Source organism: Emydura macquarii, unplaced genomic scaffold, assembly GCF_026122565.2.
Source record: "Emydura macquarii macquarii isolate MOO-44397 ecotype Brisbane River unplaced genomic scaffold, CSIRO-AGI_Emac_v2 contig_3343, whole genome shotgun sequence".
In the NCBI taxonomy this organism is placed as follows: domain Eukaryota; kingdom Metazoa; phylum Chordata; order Testudines; family Chelidae; genus Emydura; species Emydura macquarii.
Window position 1 is genome coordinate 1,272,400 of NW_027133480.1, and position 17,363 is coordinate 1,289,762.

The window sequence follows — 17,363 nt, forward strand, 5'->3', positions numbered from 1 at the left end:
TCCAGTTGGTTCTTATAAGACGTGGGATTTGTGTTTTGTTTTGTTTTTTCTTCTTTAGAACTGGTCCCCGAATTTGATCAGCTTGATAAAACAAACCCAAACTGCGTGGTAATTGGAGATGCCGCAGACAATTTCTCCTACAAAAACCTTAATGACGCTTTCAGAATTCTGATTGGAATGGAGAATCCTATTCTCCTATCTCTGGGAAGAGGGTGAGTTAAGCACTTTTAGTACACCGAGGGCTGTATATTTTGCTAGCATTCCCAGTCTGTTTGTACATACCTGTCGTCAGATCTCATAAATCGCAATGCACTCTTCTGTTGATACAATGACTGAGATTTTCAAAGCCATCTGGCTGATGTAGCCATGTAGTTCATATGTGTAAGGGACCAGGGCATAGGTGGTTGGCCTAGTGGTCACTGCTGGTGTGGGGTTGCACATCAGGGATGGTAGTCGTTGAGCAGGAGATGGAGGAATCACAAGAGCCAGTTTCACTAAGCAAGAGTGAGGGTTGGAGACCAGAGATTAGAGGTAGCACCAGACTGGAATCAGGAGGCAGGAATCAGGGTAAGAATCAGGCCGGAGCTGGAGACCAGGGGTCAGACATAGGACCAGGCTGGAGCCAGTAGTACCTTGATGCTATGTTAGGCTAATTGCTGTTCAGTGGTCTGTGTGAAATAAGTTGTCCATCACAGACCAAGTTCTACTTTTAAATGATATCTGTGAAACTAGAGACAGCAGCATTCCTAAAAATGGCTTCTATGCTGGCGCTCCACCATGAGCTATGAGAACCATGTAAATAAGCAATTGGTTTCATACAGTAGCTTGAAAGTCCATGGCTATTGGAGGTTGGAGGCAAATAGTAACAATATTTGCTTGATAATATAGACTGATACTTAAATAATGCTCTTGGTGCAAAGGAGGCTCATTGGTATGGCACAGGTTCTACAGCATGGCACGCGTTTGTTACAAGCACAGCTTTCAACTTATACTGAAGGAGCTATTCTCAGCGGTTCAGTTCCAGCAAATCACTGAAACCCTTATTTAAAGTTTAGCATGGGCAGTGGCGTACCGAGGGAGGGGACAAGAGGGAGTCATGCCTCCGAGCGCCAGCCTGGAGGGGTGGGGGGGCACTGACCAGGCCCACCTCGGAGGAGCTGCTCCCTGCTGACATCTCCAGTGGCTGTGCTGACCCGGTCCCTCCACCTCCTGGCCCCTTTGCCCCCACACTGGGTGCAAGGAGGGAGCCGCGGGGGTCCCAGCCACGCAGGGGCCAGGTAGGATCTCTTGCTGCCGCCAGGTGGCCCGAGAGCAGCTGCCTGGCCCCTGTCACTCCCGTTGCCCGCCAGAGGGGCTGGATCGGCACGGCTGCCGGGGATGTCAGCAGGGGGTGGCTCCGAGGAGGAGGGTCCAGCCGGTGCCCCCCCCAGGCCAGCGCATGAGGGCATGGCCCCCTTGGCATGCCACTGCTGCTGCCCCCACAGTGGGAGGAAGTGGGGGAGAAACGGACCCGCAGACCCCTCACCCCCCGGGGTGTAGCTGCCGCTGCCATCAACAAGGTGGGAGGGGGCACAAATACCAGTATTGGTCCCTGGGCGCCAGAGACCCAAGGTACACCACTGACATGGGCTTAAGTGCTTTGCTGTAACAGAGTAAGAAAGATCAACAGGGATTCCACAAAGGGAACTAAAGATCTTAGTGTCTAAGAGAACACTTGGGAGGAATCAAGATGAGTCTTGCCTTTTGCACAGGAAGTGATGTATGGCACCTAAACAATGAACAATAGCGTAGCAATATAAATATAATGAAAACAGTGATTCTTAACCTCTTTACCATTGTGGGCCGCATATACAGCTCTCTATGTGTTATGTGGGCCGCATCCATGCAATATATATATACACACACACATCCATCCTGCCTGCTGTGGTTGCCTGGTCAGGCACATGTCTGTCGACGCCTGCTCCCAGACAGTCAGGGGCAGCAGTGATCCCACACACTGAGCCATGGGGGACCCTAGCTGGGAAGCCGCCCACGGAACAAATTTCCGCTTTGCACCAGCTCTCCCCACGGAGACAGGACTTACAGGGCAGCCTCCAGCTCTGGCACCAAGTCCAGACATGGCCAGCAGGGGACAGGCAGGTGGGCGCTGCCTGCTGCAGGCAGCCCAGAGTGCGCTGCAGCCTGGAGCATGCTCATGTCTCCCAGAGTTGACACACAGCTGTGGCTAGTTGACGGGGGAGTATGTGCTCCCCTCCATTTCTCCAGACACCTCTGGCATGGACACCCAGAGTGAGGAGACAGCGCTCCCCCTGGTGATGGCACTCTGTCATCCCCTTCTCTTCCCTGTGCCCCATTCCCTCTCCCTTCCTTTCCCCAACCCATCCCCATTCCTCTCCACACTGTCCCCTGTCCCTATCACATGCCTCCATTCCCCCATCCCCTTCTCTTCCCCCTGCCCTATCCCATCCCTCTTCCTTCCCCACTGCTTCTTCCCCACCACCTTGCTCTGCCTCCCCTTGGGCACCCACCGTTGTACAGAAACAGGACCCAGCACATGTAGAAGAGGATGATGACGGGTACTAGAACCCAGGAGGCAGCATCTCAGAGCTGCCAGCCTTAGCCAGGTTGAGGGGCTGAGGCGAGCCGGCACAGTGTGGGAAGGACAGAGCCTCCATCCCCCCTGACAGGCTGAACAGAGCAAGCCCTGCTCAGCACTCGCAAAAATCGGGGGTGGGGGGCAATGCCCTCCAAACTACGCCCATGGCTGGTGCAAGTTGATGACCCCGCGCCTCTCCCGACCTGTGGTAATCAGACCTGACTGGACACTATCGGGTTCCCTTTTTGACCAGACTTCTGGCAACCCTAGACTGGGTCCCTGCAGCCCAGGGAAGGAGGAAGCAGCAGGCTGCCAGCTGACTGCTGGCTGACCTCCTCCCCCACCACAGGGGGTTGCTTCGCCTTCCCTGTTGGCAGGGAGCGCTCCAGCAGTTCTCCGTGGTGCTGTCTCCCCCTTAGCCGGCCCTGCCCATGTCGGGAACTGGGAGCTGCAGACTTTGAAATTTTTTTAGCATCCACCTGGGCCGCAGCTGTGTGCTGGTTGGGCCACGGGTTGAGAACCACTGAATTAAAGACTACTACCAAGATAATTCAAAAAATTATTTCCGATCAGCAGTGTGCTTGTGATGGGTATAAAATCAACAGCACGGGCTGGGGGCTACAGGACAGGTTAAGGATGAGAGGTCTCTCTCAACCTTGTCCTTGAGGGACCAATTCTAGGAATGAGAGGTTAAGTTTAGTCTCCATATCCCTTTAATCCTTGGCTTCTCTGCTGAGACAGCCAGAATGTGCAAAATAGTGTCAGCTGCAGTAGTAGTTTTGTGATGTATGGAAAAGGTTTGTCAAATTAGGGATTAAAAATCTTGATGAAGATACCTCATTTTGCCATGTGGGTTGATAGGTTTTTGTTGGCCCAGTAGTAGCATTCAAGTAACAGATGACATTTCCAATACTGTTCTGGTGTTATCAGTGATACCGATTCACAAACAATGATTTTATATATACATCCTTCAGACTGTGGGGCAGTTTCAGGGCCTATGCAATTCTGGGACATGAACAGATGTACATTAATCTGGCAAAAGCAGTATCAATGTGGACATGTATTCTAAACCAAGTGATGGAGATGAAAAGTTTCGAGGTACATTCCTGCCAAGAAAGCAGTGTGTTTACAAGTTAGTTAACTCGAAGGCAAGCTGAAGACTGTACGGCACTGGAGAAAAAAATACTTCTCTAACAGAATGGCTGTAAAATCTGACTCGGTATCCAAAGAGATTAGTAATCTGCAGACCGCAAATTACCAGTGCACACTTTGGTTCTGAGCGGTTTGAGCACCCTGCTACAAATGATGTGATTAATTCCAGTTCTTATACTAATCTCACATGTGTTATGCATCGAAGTTACTCCCAATTTACACCTGCATGTGACAGAAATGACACCCACTGTCTGTGTGCTTAAAATTGAAAGAGAACTAGGTGGCAACGTTCAGTGTAAAGATAATTCAACCAATATAGTAACAGAGGGAGATCCTCAGGCCTATTACAGTTTACACAAGATGAGGATGGAGTCCAGGTCTGCTCCCAGTGAAATCAGTGGGAGTTTTGCTATTGGTTTTAATGGGAGGGAGAACTGGGTCAGAAGAGGAGATAAATATTATATCGTGATTCAATTGTCATGAAAAAGATTGTGAAATTATATTTTGGCTTTCCCACTTTTTAAAAGTTGCTATATTTAATACTGTCAAAACCTGAACACGAACTACATATAATTTTATCTTGAAAATTAAAAAATTCCAGACCCTCTGCAGAGAAGGGAAAAAAAATCCCAACTGTACTTAATGATCCAAGAAGAAAAATCAAATGACCACATTTATAAAAGAATTATCTCACAAGTTATTTTTAAAAACCTTTTCTTGTTTTTTACATTGCACATGGTTTAATTTTTCTTTTTTACGTGACAGGCAAATTGCAAGCCATCATGACTAAGTAAGAGCTGCCAGCATTTATACCAAGACAAAGCAAATAACTGTGTTTAATTTTGCCCTAAGCATGGTCAAGTTACCCCAGTTAGATTATTTAGTACATTTATATTTTCTTATTACAATGGTAATTCACATTAGCACAGGTCTTTAAAGTTTTCTTGATCAGGCTGCAGACAGGTCCCTGTATGATAGGAAAAAATGTACAATGAGCAGTCAGATAAGATTTTATGCTTTATTCTTCTGCCATTTTCGATTATTCAGCACAACCTCTCTTTAAAATGGCCACTTGACCTTTGCTAGAACAGCCATTAACCTTCTATAGTCTAGCGTAAACAGCTTAATTTTCTGACAGTGGCATGACAGAAGAAATTACAAAGCCAATTCCCACTCTCAGCCCAAAACAGATGCTAAATGTAAATCACTCCTTTTTCAGGAGGAGGACATTCTGCTTCAGTGACTCTGACACTCTTGCTTTCTAGAGAATGAACTAAAACTTTAAAATAAATCAGTTGAGTTGCTTCAAGGTGTTTTGTTTTTTTAATTACTCTAATTCCGTAGGTGAATAGTAAGGGCAGTTCATTGATGCTTTTTACATGGCACTTCAGAATGCTGACTCTACTCTTGACATCAGTTGAGTCACTGTCTCTCATACAACTCTCTTTTCAGGCCTTCAAACCCATCTAGCAGGCTAACTAGGCTCAGCAATTTCTATAGCACCCCCATATGTAATATCCATGTGCCTGGTCATATAAAAAAAATAGGCTCCAGATGAAATTTGAGCTCACCAAATTTGAACATAGGATATTTTAAAAAGAATCTTTAATAAAAATTGTTCAGTCTGTTTTTAACCTAAGGCACCACACATAAATAAATACACATGGGATTCAAAGACTTTATCGCTTTCATGTTGCAGATCAAAAATAGGGTGATTTGGTTTTATGTTTTGAAGGACAATGTTATTTGCAATCAGCTGGTTATTTTATGTACAAAAGTGACTACATTGCTGATTCCCAATCTTTTTCTTTATTCTTCTAAGTGAAAAGTTGTAGGGACTTTTCACCCATATTGAAGAATCCACAGAGAAAGTGTGTCCAGTGGTATCAACACAATGGATTTAACTGCTGCTGGGAAGCCATTAAGTACTACTCCAACAGGTCAATAATCCACAAACTAAGAAGATTTTTCCATTTCCATTATGCTCTATTGAGCCTTTAAGATAAGAAGTTGTCACTACAGCTTCTGGGCTGGGCCAAGAATGAACATTTAAAAAAACAACAACCACCCTACGTTGCACAACAGATAAAAATGGCTCCTTCAGGGTCACCGGGATTTATCTTTTTGTTTTAACATTAATAACCTGTGGTTTAAAAACTCAGAAATAACTATGATTAAATCAGCTTTATGAAAAACTTCACCTCCCCAGAAGGACTCCTCCAGCCAGAAGAAAACAGGATGCCAAATTTAGCCTGAAGTATTATGTCCTAAGTGCTGGAACATTCGGCGCTCCACCCTGTCCCAAAACACAGTCAACACGCACAGTGGAAGATTGTGGGGGAGAGGGGTAGCTTTAGTAAAAAGATAACACATAGGCAGGCACCAGGATTTTCAGAGCAACTAGTGATTTTGGGTGCTCAACTTCAGACACCTGATTCAGAGGATGGGTGCTCAGCAGTTTTTGAAAATGGGGTCCCTTTAAAAAACATCTCAAGTTGGGCACTCAGAACAGCTTTGAAGACCTTGGCCATAAATGCCAATCAAAATCTTCTCTCCAGATTGCTTCTCGAGTTCCCCTCTTAGGACTTCTCAGTTCCAACCGTTCGTTCGCTCGAGAAAAATCCACATACATCTCTCTTATGTCCATGGTGGTGTTAATAGACTACACCTGCCACAGTGAATCAGCAAGATTCCCTTCTAGCATCTCCCAGCAATATTCATTTAAACTTTGCAGGAAACACATGGAAAAATGTGTGTGTTTGTACAGTAACTACCATTATGGGGCTCTGAATCTGATTGAGGCCACTGGCTGCTTCCACAATACAAATAATAATAATAACAATAAATTAATGCTTTAACACTTGTTAATAGATACAATACGTGGAGAAAGATTGCATAATGTATGAATGACTAAATTTTTTCATGTATGTGTGTAAGTGGTGTGTCCTGTGCCTTGTACAATATAGTCCCAATACTGCCCCTTGCCAAAGTTAATGGCAAAATTGATTGATTTCATTGGGAAGAGAAGCAGGCCCTATGTCTTAAAAACTTTAGCCAGATAGAACCATAGACTTACGCTGAACCTGACATAAGCAGTTGCAGCTCCATTGAAGTGAATGCTAGTAATCTGGCAGTTAATCTCTTTATGGACAGATGAACTTCTAAGAAAAAAAATGTCAAGAAAAGAGAAGTTCTCTTAAACTGGTTGTGTTATATTGAACCAAGAGCCTCCTCAGCCAGATTACCCCAGAACTAATGTCCCTGTTTTCTTCATGTGACAACAATGGGTTAGTGATTAGCAATTAGGGAGTAGTAATGCAGCTGTCATCTTTTGGGATAAATGCTAATACATAGCAGTGGTAACTAGTTTAAGTAGAAACATGGGCCAAATTCAACCCTGGCATAGGATGGGTGAACTTTGTTGGAGTCAGTGGAAATGTGCTACACGTGGCAGGTCTGAATTTGATCTTGGGATCTGGTGAGGTCTCCCCATTGGCAGTGCACCCACACTGAGTAACGAACAGACAGAGTAGCACAATACAATGTAAAATTAAGGCTCCAGAATTCCTGATTACTTATCTTCTAGTTCCAGCCATACACACATCAGTATAGGCACAGAATTAATGGAATATAGTTTCGTTATGTTCAATTGCCAACATCTTTATCACTTTTATTTCCAGGCGCTATTATAAAGAAACCGATGGTTTGAAACTTGATGTTGGAGTGTATATGAAGGCATTAGAGGTATTTTATAGCTTGCATTATGTTTACCAGCTCTGTGCACCTTGCTCAAAAGAACTGGTATAAATATGTGCTATCTTCTGTAATTCTTTTTGCTCATTTTAGGACAGGAAGTGACTACAAATTAAACTTCTCTGTTGTGCCTGTGAACAAGTGAACTCATTCTGCTTGGCTCTGACCCCATCCTTGTATTATTTGTCCAAAAGTTTCAGCTTGAACTTTAATATTATTGGGCTCATGTATGGGAAGGAGAAACAGTGGAAAAAGGAGTCGGACAGGAAAAATACTATGAGATAATTCAGTGAAAAATGGGGCAGAGAAAATTACTGTTACAGTAGCTAGCTATGCCAACCATGATCTGTGTCCCTTTATGCTAGGCTTTGTGCTATGAATACACATGGTAAGAAACTCCTTTTTCTTAACAGCTTAGCGTCTAAGGCCCTGATTCAGCAAGCTACTTAAGCACATGCCTAACTTTCAGGATATAAGTAATGCCATTGATTATAATTAGACTACTCATGCAAGAAACTAGGCATGTGCTGAAGTCATAGCAAGAATGGGGCCTAATAGATAAGTCAGACTAAAGACGAGAAAAGGGAAGAATTATTATGCCAAGTTTACCGAGGCCAGGTCTACACTACACACTTACTTCAATATAACAACATTGCTCAGGGGTATGAAAAATCCACGCCCCTGAGAGATGTAGTTATACTGCCCTTAACCCACTGTGTAGACTGCTGCTCTTCCACTAACATAGCTGCCATCTCTTGTGGAGATATTAAGCTGACGGGAGAGCTCTCTGCCGTCAGTTTAGAGCATCTTCACCAGAAGTGCTACAGCAGCACAGCTGCATCGGTGTTGCTGTGCCAGTGCAAGTTTGTAGTGTAGACCTGCCCTGAGGCTCAGGTAGGGATTAAAAATAAATTCAGAGTGACTGAGGAGAAAGGAGCAAAATGGGGGGAAGAGGGGAACATTCTAATGGCAAAATAAAGAACGTGTGTGTGTGTGTGTGTGTGTGTGTGTGTGTGTGTGTGTGTGTGTGTGTGTGTGTGCGCGTGTGTGTGTACATATATATATATATACACACACAGACACACACACCATGTGAATGCAGTGAACTCACTTGTGTCAATGTAGCTTTTGGGAAGGGTTGCCTGCCCATAATAAACAGTGCAGGCTTCCTGTTAGCGAGAAATGTCTTATTTATCAAAGTGTTATTACAACATAGGTGTATAACTACTGCTAAATAAGACTTTCAACCTTAAAATGGGCTACATAGTTCACAAAATCACCACATCCTTGAAATTAATACACAAAGCCTGAACACCAGCTCCATTGGCAAAGCATGTAATTTCTGTAATAATTAATTTTTGTGAATCCAGTGTGAGCAAGATTAGAATTTGATGACTCCTTTCAATTTGGAAAACATGCCCAATTCCTTCTAGACAATTCATGATGGCTTTCGCCCCTCACAGAGAATAATCAACATTCCTGTTATCCAAATGGTCTGCTAGTTACTTTCATCTAGTAATTCATATGTTCTTTAAAGGAATCGGTCGTACTCTTTCAAGCAATCTACAGAAGTTGTGGAGTTGAACAAATCATTTTCTAATCTATACGATATTATTTCTGTCCTTTTTCTTAGTATGCTTGTGATATTCAAGCTGAGGTGGTGGGAAAGCCAGCAAAAACATTTTTCCAATCAGCCTTGGCAGAAATGGGAGTTGAGCCAGAGCAGGTAAGATTTCCTGTGCAACATTCATTAGATGTGTTGTGTAGTTATTGTCACATGAATTTAAAAAAAAAAGTATATTTCTGGAGCACCATCTGGCAATCTTTTCTCAATCAAAACTTTCGTTGAAACCAGTGGTAAGATTCATGGAGTATGGACTTCAGGATAGGGCCCACACTGGCAAATGAAAAGTGCTTTTTTCATTGGCCATTCTAAAATGTTACATTATATTTACATGATACTTATATTTACTCCTGTGAAATCTTAAAAAGGATCTGACAAGAAATCTTTAAAACAATAACACAAGGGAAAAAATTTCTGGTCCAACCCACAAATCTAATTAGAAGAAGAATCTGAACTCATCTACTAGTGCAAACGTAATATAAATATACGACCTGCTGAATCTCTTCTCCCCTGCATGTTCTTCTGAATCATCTAATACTATAATGCATGAAATTCACTCCTGAAATATGCAACATAATTTTTCCAAAATTTATCCTCTTCTCCATGTAATCGTTTTTGCGTCATTGCTTCCCTCTTCCTATCACTCTGTATCGTGTCCTGTACCATACACCTTTCTTTTCCCTAATTATCCCTTCAGCCTCGTTTCCCTTTTCAATTGTTCTGTCCTTCCTTCCTTACCACCTTCTTCTGGTTCTCCCCTTTTACCACACCCTGTTTTTCTCTTTTCCACCATCTTGGAGTATTTCAGGAGGAAGGACGGTTACTTAAGGGTCAAAGGAAACAACAATATAAAAAAGAACAAAAGTAAAGTCTCCCGAGAGACTCTCTTCAATTTGTCCACATCTTTCCTAAAATGTGATGCCCAGAATTGGACACACAACTCCAGCTGAGACCTCACCACTGCCTAGTAGAATGGGACAGTTACCTCCTATGTCTTACATACAACACTCCTGTTAATACATCCCATAATGATATTAGCTTTTTTCTCAGCTGCATTGCATTGTTGACTCACATTCCATTTGTGATCCACTATACCTCACAGATCCTTTTCAGCAGTACTACCACCTAACCAGTTAGTCCCCATTTTGTAGTTGTGCATTTGATTTTTCCTTCCTAAGTGAAGTACTTTGCACTTACCTTTTATTGAATTTCATCATGTTGAATTCAAAACAACTCTCCAATTTGTCCAGGTCATTTTGAATTCTAATCCTGTCCTCCAGAGTGCTTGGAATCTCTCCGACCTTGGTGTCATCTGCAAATTTTATAAGCATACTCTCCACACCATTATCTGAGTCATTAATGAAAATATTGAATAGTGCAGGAACCAGACATGATCCTTGCAGGACCCCACTAGATACACCAGTGATAATTAGTGTTTCAGAACAGTCTTTCATCCAGAAGTGAACCCACCTTGTAGTAGTTTCATCGCTACTGCATTTCCTTAATTTGTTTGTGAGAATGTCATGCGGTACTGTGTCAAAAGCCTTACTAAAATCAAGATATAGCACATTTACTATCCACTAGGCCAGTAACCTGGACAAAGAAGTAAGTTAGGTTGGTCTGACATGATTTCTTCTTGACAAATCCATGCTGACTATTCCTTCTAATCCTATAATCCTCTAGGTTCTTACAAATTGATTGTTTAATAATTTGTTCCAGTATCTTTCTAGATATAGAAGTTAGGCTGACTGCTCTATAATTCCTGAGGTCCTCTTTGTTCCCCTTTTTAAAGATAGGTACTGTTTGCCCTCATACAGTTCTCTGAGATATCATCTGTCCTCTGTGAGTTCTCAGAGATAATTGCTAATGTTCTGAGATGGCTTCAGCCAATTCCTTAAAAGTATCCTAAAATGAATTTCATCAGGCCATGCCAACTTGAATATAGTTAACTTATCTAAATATTTTTTAACCTGTGTTTTCCCTGTTTTGGCTTGTGTTTTTTCCCTTTGTTGTTGGACATTAATTGTGTTGAATGTCTGGTCACTATTAGCCTTTTTAGTGAAGACTGAATCAAAATAGGCATTAAACATGTCAGCCTTCTTGATGTCATGGTTAGCTCTCTTTTCCTGCTAAGTAGAGGAGCTACACTTTCCTTCATCTTTTTCATGCTCTTAATGTATTTCAAGAATCAGTTCTTATTGTTTTTCATTGACCCTTGCTACGTATTACTCATTTTGTGCCTTAGCCTTCCTGATTTTGTACTACTCTTTTCCAATTCCCTTCCACCTCCAGATTCACTACCAAATCCTCCCTGTTGGTCAGAATCAAGTAAAAAATGGCTGTCCTCCTGGTTTTGTCCTCCATATTATGGAATAAAAAGTTTTCCCCTATATATTCCAAGAACTTATTGGAAACTTTGAATTTTTCTGTATTACTTTTCCAACAGAGCAGGCTTCCTATTCAGTAGTTAGCTCCTCAGTCATTGGGGTCTGCTCCTCAACTTCCTTTTGCCAGTACAGCGTACCAGTTTGTTGCCAACAATAGACAGCAGACCTGGGTGGGGGGTGAAGCACTGTCTAATGCCCAAGGTCGCCAGTCTCCTCCCCTTAAAAAAGCCAGTTTTTCCTCCTCTGGTGCCGCTGTAGTCATCTGTAGACAGGGAGCATTTTTCATCCCAGATGTTTACACGTACGTCCTGTTGTGTGTGTGTGTGAGAGAGAGAGAGAGAGAGAGAGAGAAATTATATTATAGGCAGAGCTGGTAGTGCCACTGATAGTTAAAGTTGCCTGACACTTTTCACTGCAGAAAAATAGTGTGTGATCATATATATAGACCAGTGGTTCCCAACCTTTTTGGTTCAAGGGCCACAGATATCATTTGTACAACCCTGAAGGGCCACCAGTCTCTGCCAGCAGGCCCCCCCTCTTTCCTCCCCACACGCACTGTAGCCAGACAGAAGGAGTTCAGCAAGGATGCTGCCTCCTTGCTGATCTCCCATCTCCCTGGCTGCAGCAGGGAAACTGCACACGTCCTGTAGCCCTGTGTGGTCCACCTGGGTCCCTAGGCAGTGGCTCCCTTCTGCAGCCAGGGGGACAGGAGATCAGTGATCCCCTCCCTCTGGCTCCAGCAGCGACCCCAGTGCCTGTGGACCGAGGCGGAGCACTTTGCCGTGCTCTCTGCTACAGCCAGGGGATGGGAGTGCTGATCTTCCATCCCCTTGGCTGTAGCAAGGAGCCTGCACCATCTTTTAGCCCCGTGGCAACATGCTCCACCTGGGTCCTTAGACAGCGGCTCCGTTCTGCAGCCAGCTGGAGGGGAACTGTGCGCCACTTTTTGGCCCCCGGGCCACAGGTTGGGAACCAGTGATATAGACTGTACCATAATGCATATGCACAAGGGGGCCAAATCAAAGGTGTGTGGGTAGCATTAATTATGGCATTTCCTAACTTGACTTTGCATCAAGCGCGTGCGCGTGTGTGTGTGTGTGTGTGTGTGTGTGTGTGTGTGTGTACGTACACATACATATATATACACACACATAAAAATACACTGTTCTTACAATACAATTGGTTTCTTAATGATCTATTATGTTATTTTTTTCTTTCTCCTGAATGTGCTATATAGCTAATTAAGGAACATTTTAATTGCTTCTACCATTATAAAATACTCAGTAATAATTTATTCCATTCCTGAAATCCATTTAAAAATCAAATCAGCAGTACCCCACAATCATTAAATAATTTTAGATAAATTGTGGTTTATAAAACATATTACAATTTTCTATTGCCTTATTTTTAATGAAAAAGATTCTTTTTTTATAATGTTTTCTCACTACAGTAATGCTAGGCTGTGGCAAAGCTTAAAATTCTCAGGCTGCTTTAATCAATAAAGATATCACAAGTCATTTCCCTTGATGACTGCTTCTTACTGAGACCCTGACTTTGCCTTCTACTGTTGAGATGTTTTCAACTTGCACTTGGAATAGAAGGAACTCCCTAAAGTCCAATTTTCATTTTAATCTTTCCTCAATGACCTAGAAATAATAGATTGCTGGTATTACTTTAAATAGATTGGAAATTTAAATCTCTTAAGAGGTAGCCAGACCCTTCTTATGATTCAGTAGTATGACAAAGAATAACACATCTTAAAGGTTACTGAAATGCCTAATTCAAATATTTTAAGGCTGATGTACCGTGGATGATTTTGACAGCTTTAAAACCTACATAATGTTAAGGTTCCAGCAGTATTATATAATCACAAAAAGTTCTGTCTGTATCAAATTTTCTTGTTTTAATGGAAGTTATGGCAAGTCAGACCAGAATGCATAAACTACAGGTAGTTAATAAATTCCTGATTCTGTTACTTGCAAACCTGGGAGTCTGTGGGCTTGTTCACACTTACCTGGAAATTCAGCGGCAGTCGACGGGAGTTACGCAAACCACGCAGAGTAGTTTGTATAACTCCTGTCGACTGCTTCTGCGCACTGTTCACGTTGCGCTGAACCGACGGGAACAACTACGCTAGTTTAGGGGGTGGACTTATTCAGTCGACTTCCTGATCGATTGAGCGGGTCTATACTGACCGCTCAATCGATCATGAAAGATCGATCTGGCGGCGGCGAATTTGCCACCGCCAGTGTAAACATAGCCTGTGATGCATAAACCCCAGGGAGGTCACTCCATGAGCAGTAGAAGGTGCCTATTTCTGTGTTTGTACTTTCCATATTCATTTGGGATGGGATTGCTCCCCTGGTGGGTGGGAGAGATTTTTAATGGCACAAATAGGAATTAGGCACTCAACTTCCATTGAATGATTAATTCAAATCTAACTGCCTGTTGGACCTTTGGAAAACTACCCCAGTGTCCCAACGTATTTGTCTCTATTTTATCTGCCTTATTGTACGATGTCTTCCATGTCAGAATTCACATTTGATGCCCTTCGCACGTTTGGTTGCTCAGCAAGTAGGTCCCAAATATACACGTCCTTTTAAAATTAATTGGGATCTCACAGCCTAGAGATGATTATCAGGCCGAGGGGAAAGAGGAGAAAAGTAAATACAAGAAATTTCTCTTACAAAGGATTTTAACATATTAGTTTAAGATTTTGCATACAGACTTCTATTGCTGTATATCCCAGTCACATTTAATATGATTATGGCTATTAAGCCTGTAGAGAAAATCTGCTTATATAAAAATATTTTTTATTCCAGGAGGATACATGGTATTAAAATTCTGTTTAAGTTGGCATAGATATTTTGTTGACATTTTATCCATTTACTTTCTCCATGCACTTCACTTCAGAATACAGCATGTGATTTGGGTTAAGTGTGTAAAAACACAACGCTATTTTTTTTGTTTAGCATAGATATTTTGACTATTTTATTCATCATCTTAATCTTTAATTTCTTTTTCTTTAAAGTGTGTGTATACGTGTGCGCGCGCGTGTGTGAGAGAGAGGGAGAATTTAGTGCCTGATTGGCAATCCTGGAGAATAAACTCCACTATTCACAGAACAGGTACAGCAAGAGAGAGCTTCCACTGCCCTACCAATGTGCCTTAAGCCTTACTAGCATGCACTACTTTTGCAGGTGAGATGATGGTTCAGTCCATTCTGTCTTTGGCCTCTGTGTTCAGACTGCCAACAAGATTTCCAGTTGTGGTGGTGATTTCTATGATATGGTCATATGTCCATGAGGGATTACTTTGTGGTTGCCAGAAGTCATTGAGCAGCCATTTCACGGTAACTATTTTCCCCTCACTACTGATTGGGGTTGGAGTTGAACCAGCATCCTGGAGATAAAAGGCTATTTTTAAAATATACAATATATAATGACCAATCTCCCTGAGCCAGCCAGCTCCCCTTTAAAGTGTAATTTTTAGGGAATATGGATTCTTTCAAGAAATATATCCATAAATCCTCTTTCATTCTTTGCATTTTATAGGCTGTAGAAAAATATATATTACATTAAAAAATTTGGGAGGAGCTGTATCAGGTTAATAATGTCAAGGTTTTCTGACAGCTTTAGTACATTTTGTCTTGTTTGGTAAATTTTTAGTGGATTTGTAAAAAGAAAGAACTTAAAATGTGATCACAAATGGAGATCTTTTAATTCTTGCTTTCAGTGGCTGTGTGGACCTTCAGTTCTCTCTCTCCCTCTCTTTCTCCCTCTTACTCACCATATTACAGTCAGAGGGAGGAAGTTAAACCTAGGTTTGACAGGTAGAGTTTTTTTATTTCCCTTGACAGTGCACCTCTTGACCTCTATCTTCTTGCCAATGATTTTTTAAAATCCTAAATGATTTGGGAATAATTGCTCCTCCTTTTGTGATTATTGCCCTTCACCGATAGTAAATCTATGAAATCCCCAGGGGTTGAAGTACATTTTTGTATGCGTATGCCACAAGCTGGCCTGGATAGGCATCAGTGCTCATGTGCAGCTGCACTTTCTGAGCTGACTGTCTTCTTGCCTGAAAACTTGTCTGTGCAGAATATAACACACTACTGGTGAGCAACCTTCTCAGCCAGCCATAACAAGTGCTCAGATCCCTCAGAAGCCCATCTTCATGGTTTTCTTTTTTCAAAGGAAATCCCCTTTTAGGGTTTTAGAACTGGAGTGAAGACCCATTTCCTTAAGAATTCATGTCCTCTTAGGGTCTGTCTACACTGCAGTTAAAAATCCGTGGCTGGCCTGCACCAGCTGACTCAGGTTCATGGTGCTGGGGCTGTTTGGCTCTAGGACCCTGCTAGGTTGGAGGACCCCATGCTCGGGCTGCAGCCCAAGCCTGAACGTCTACACCGCAATTAAACAGCCCTTTAGCGTGAGCCCCTTAACCTGAGTCAGCTGGCCCAGGCCAGCAGTGGGTGTCTAACTGCAGTGTAGACAAGTCCTTACAGTCCCCAGTGCCAAGGAGACCCCTGCTCTTGTGAAAGGGAGTTCTGCACTGATTCTGAGGATGGCCAGGCCAGCAGTAGGGTCCTTCTATCACGCAGAAGACGAGGAACTCACTCATATTATCCCCCTGTACCCTCCACTGACTCTCCATGGGTTCTGATCCCTTTCTATTTCCCATTCAGGGGCCATGGAGGTATTGCTGCCCTGGAGCACCAATAGTCATGGAGAGCTGCCTGAAGGGAGAGAGAGGAGTTTGATGATGAGGGGGCTAAATTAGAAGCCACTCAAACCGATGTTTGTGGATGAGAGATGACTGGAGGGAAAGCAAGAGGCTCTACTGCTGCTCCTTTTCCCAATGGCCTGTGGTGCTGTGTGTGTGTGAGGGTTACTGGCCCCCATTGTCAGCTGATAGCATTGTGGAGCTCTGGTGCTAGATCAGGAAGAAGGTGGCTATTTGGCTCCCTTGCTATTTATCCAGCTGGCACTCCAGCAGGGAATCCCCCTTTCCATCACACTGAAACCTCAAGGGTGGTGCTGCCTCCTTCCTCATGCCAGTCCCCAGTTCTCCCTGATGTTGAGAAATTGGAGAGGATGCAGGAAATAGCCACAAAAATGTTCTCAGGGCTGCTAGACAGAATGCCCATATAGTCAGAGACTTAAAAAGCTCTGTTTGTTTGGCTTATCAAAAAGAAGATTGAGAGGTGCCTTGATCACAGTGTGCATATACCTTCATGGGCAGAAAATACTGGGTACTAGAGGGCTCATCAGTCTAGTGGGGAAGGGCATAGCAAGAACCAATTGCTGGAAGCTGATGCCAAACCAATTCAAATTAGAAATTAGGCACAAACTTTTAACTGTCACTTGTAGTGAAAGTGGTTAACAATTGGGACAAACTACCAAAGGAAGTGGTGGATCACTGTGAAGACTGGATGCCTTTCTGGAAGACGTGCTTTAGTCAAACATAAGTTATTGGGCACAGTGCAGGAGTAAGTGGGTGAAACTTAATGATCTGGGGTGTACATACAGAAGGTTAGGCTTGTTGATCTGATGGTCCCTTTGGCCTTAAACTCTTTGAGATAATGTAGTAGACACAGAATAGTGCCATGAGTGCTACAAATTGAGCATTTTAATAGTTATCAGGTCTGGTGCCTGAGGGCCAGATCATGTCACCTCTTCTGTCCTTAAACTCTATGAATCTATGAAAATGGTTCATTCACTTCCCAGCATCAAACCCAACTTGCCATGGCAACCAAATTTTTCTGTAACTTCAGCTTGTGAGTCTTCATTTATGCTCTCTATATAAACAGCAGCAGCAATGGGGGCTGGGATAACAGTGTGACTGTATA

General features: G+C 42.9%; 1 protein-coding gene across 4 annotated transcripts in view; it reads left to right on the forward strand.

Annotated features, from left to right (window-relative positions):
- The window catches only part of LHPP (phospholysine phosphohistidine inorganic pyrophosphate phosphatase), a 160,920-nt gene that overhangs the window by 29,048 nt on the left and 114,509 nt on the right, over positions 1-17,363 (forward strand). For all 4 annotated transcript variants that reach the window (XM_067533444.1, XM_067533445.1, XM_067533448.1 and 1 more), the window contains exons 3-5: positions 59-212; positions 7,429-7,492; positions 9,135-9,227. In XM_067533444.1, coding sequence (XP_067389545.1) covers positions 59-212; positions 7,429-7,492; positions 9,135-9,227 — 311 coding nt within the window. The remainder of the gene's footprint in view (positions 1-58; positions 213-7,428; positions 7,493-9,134; positions 9,228-17,363) is intronic.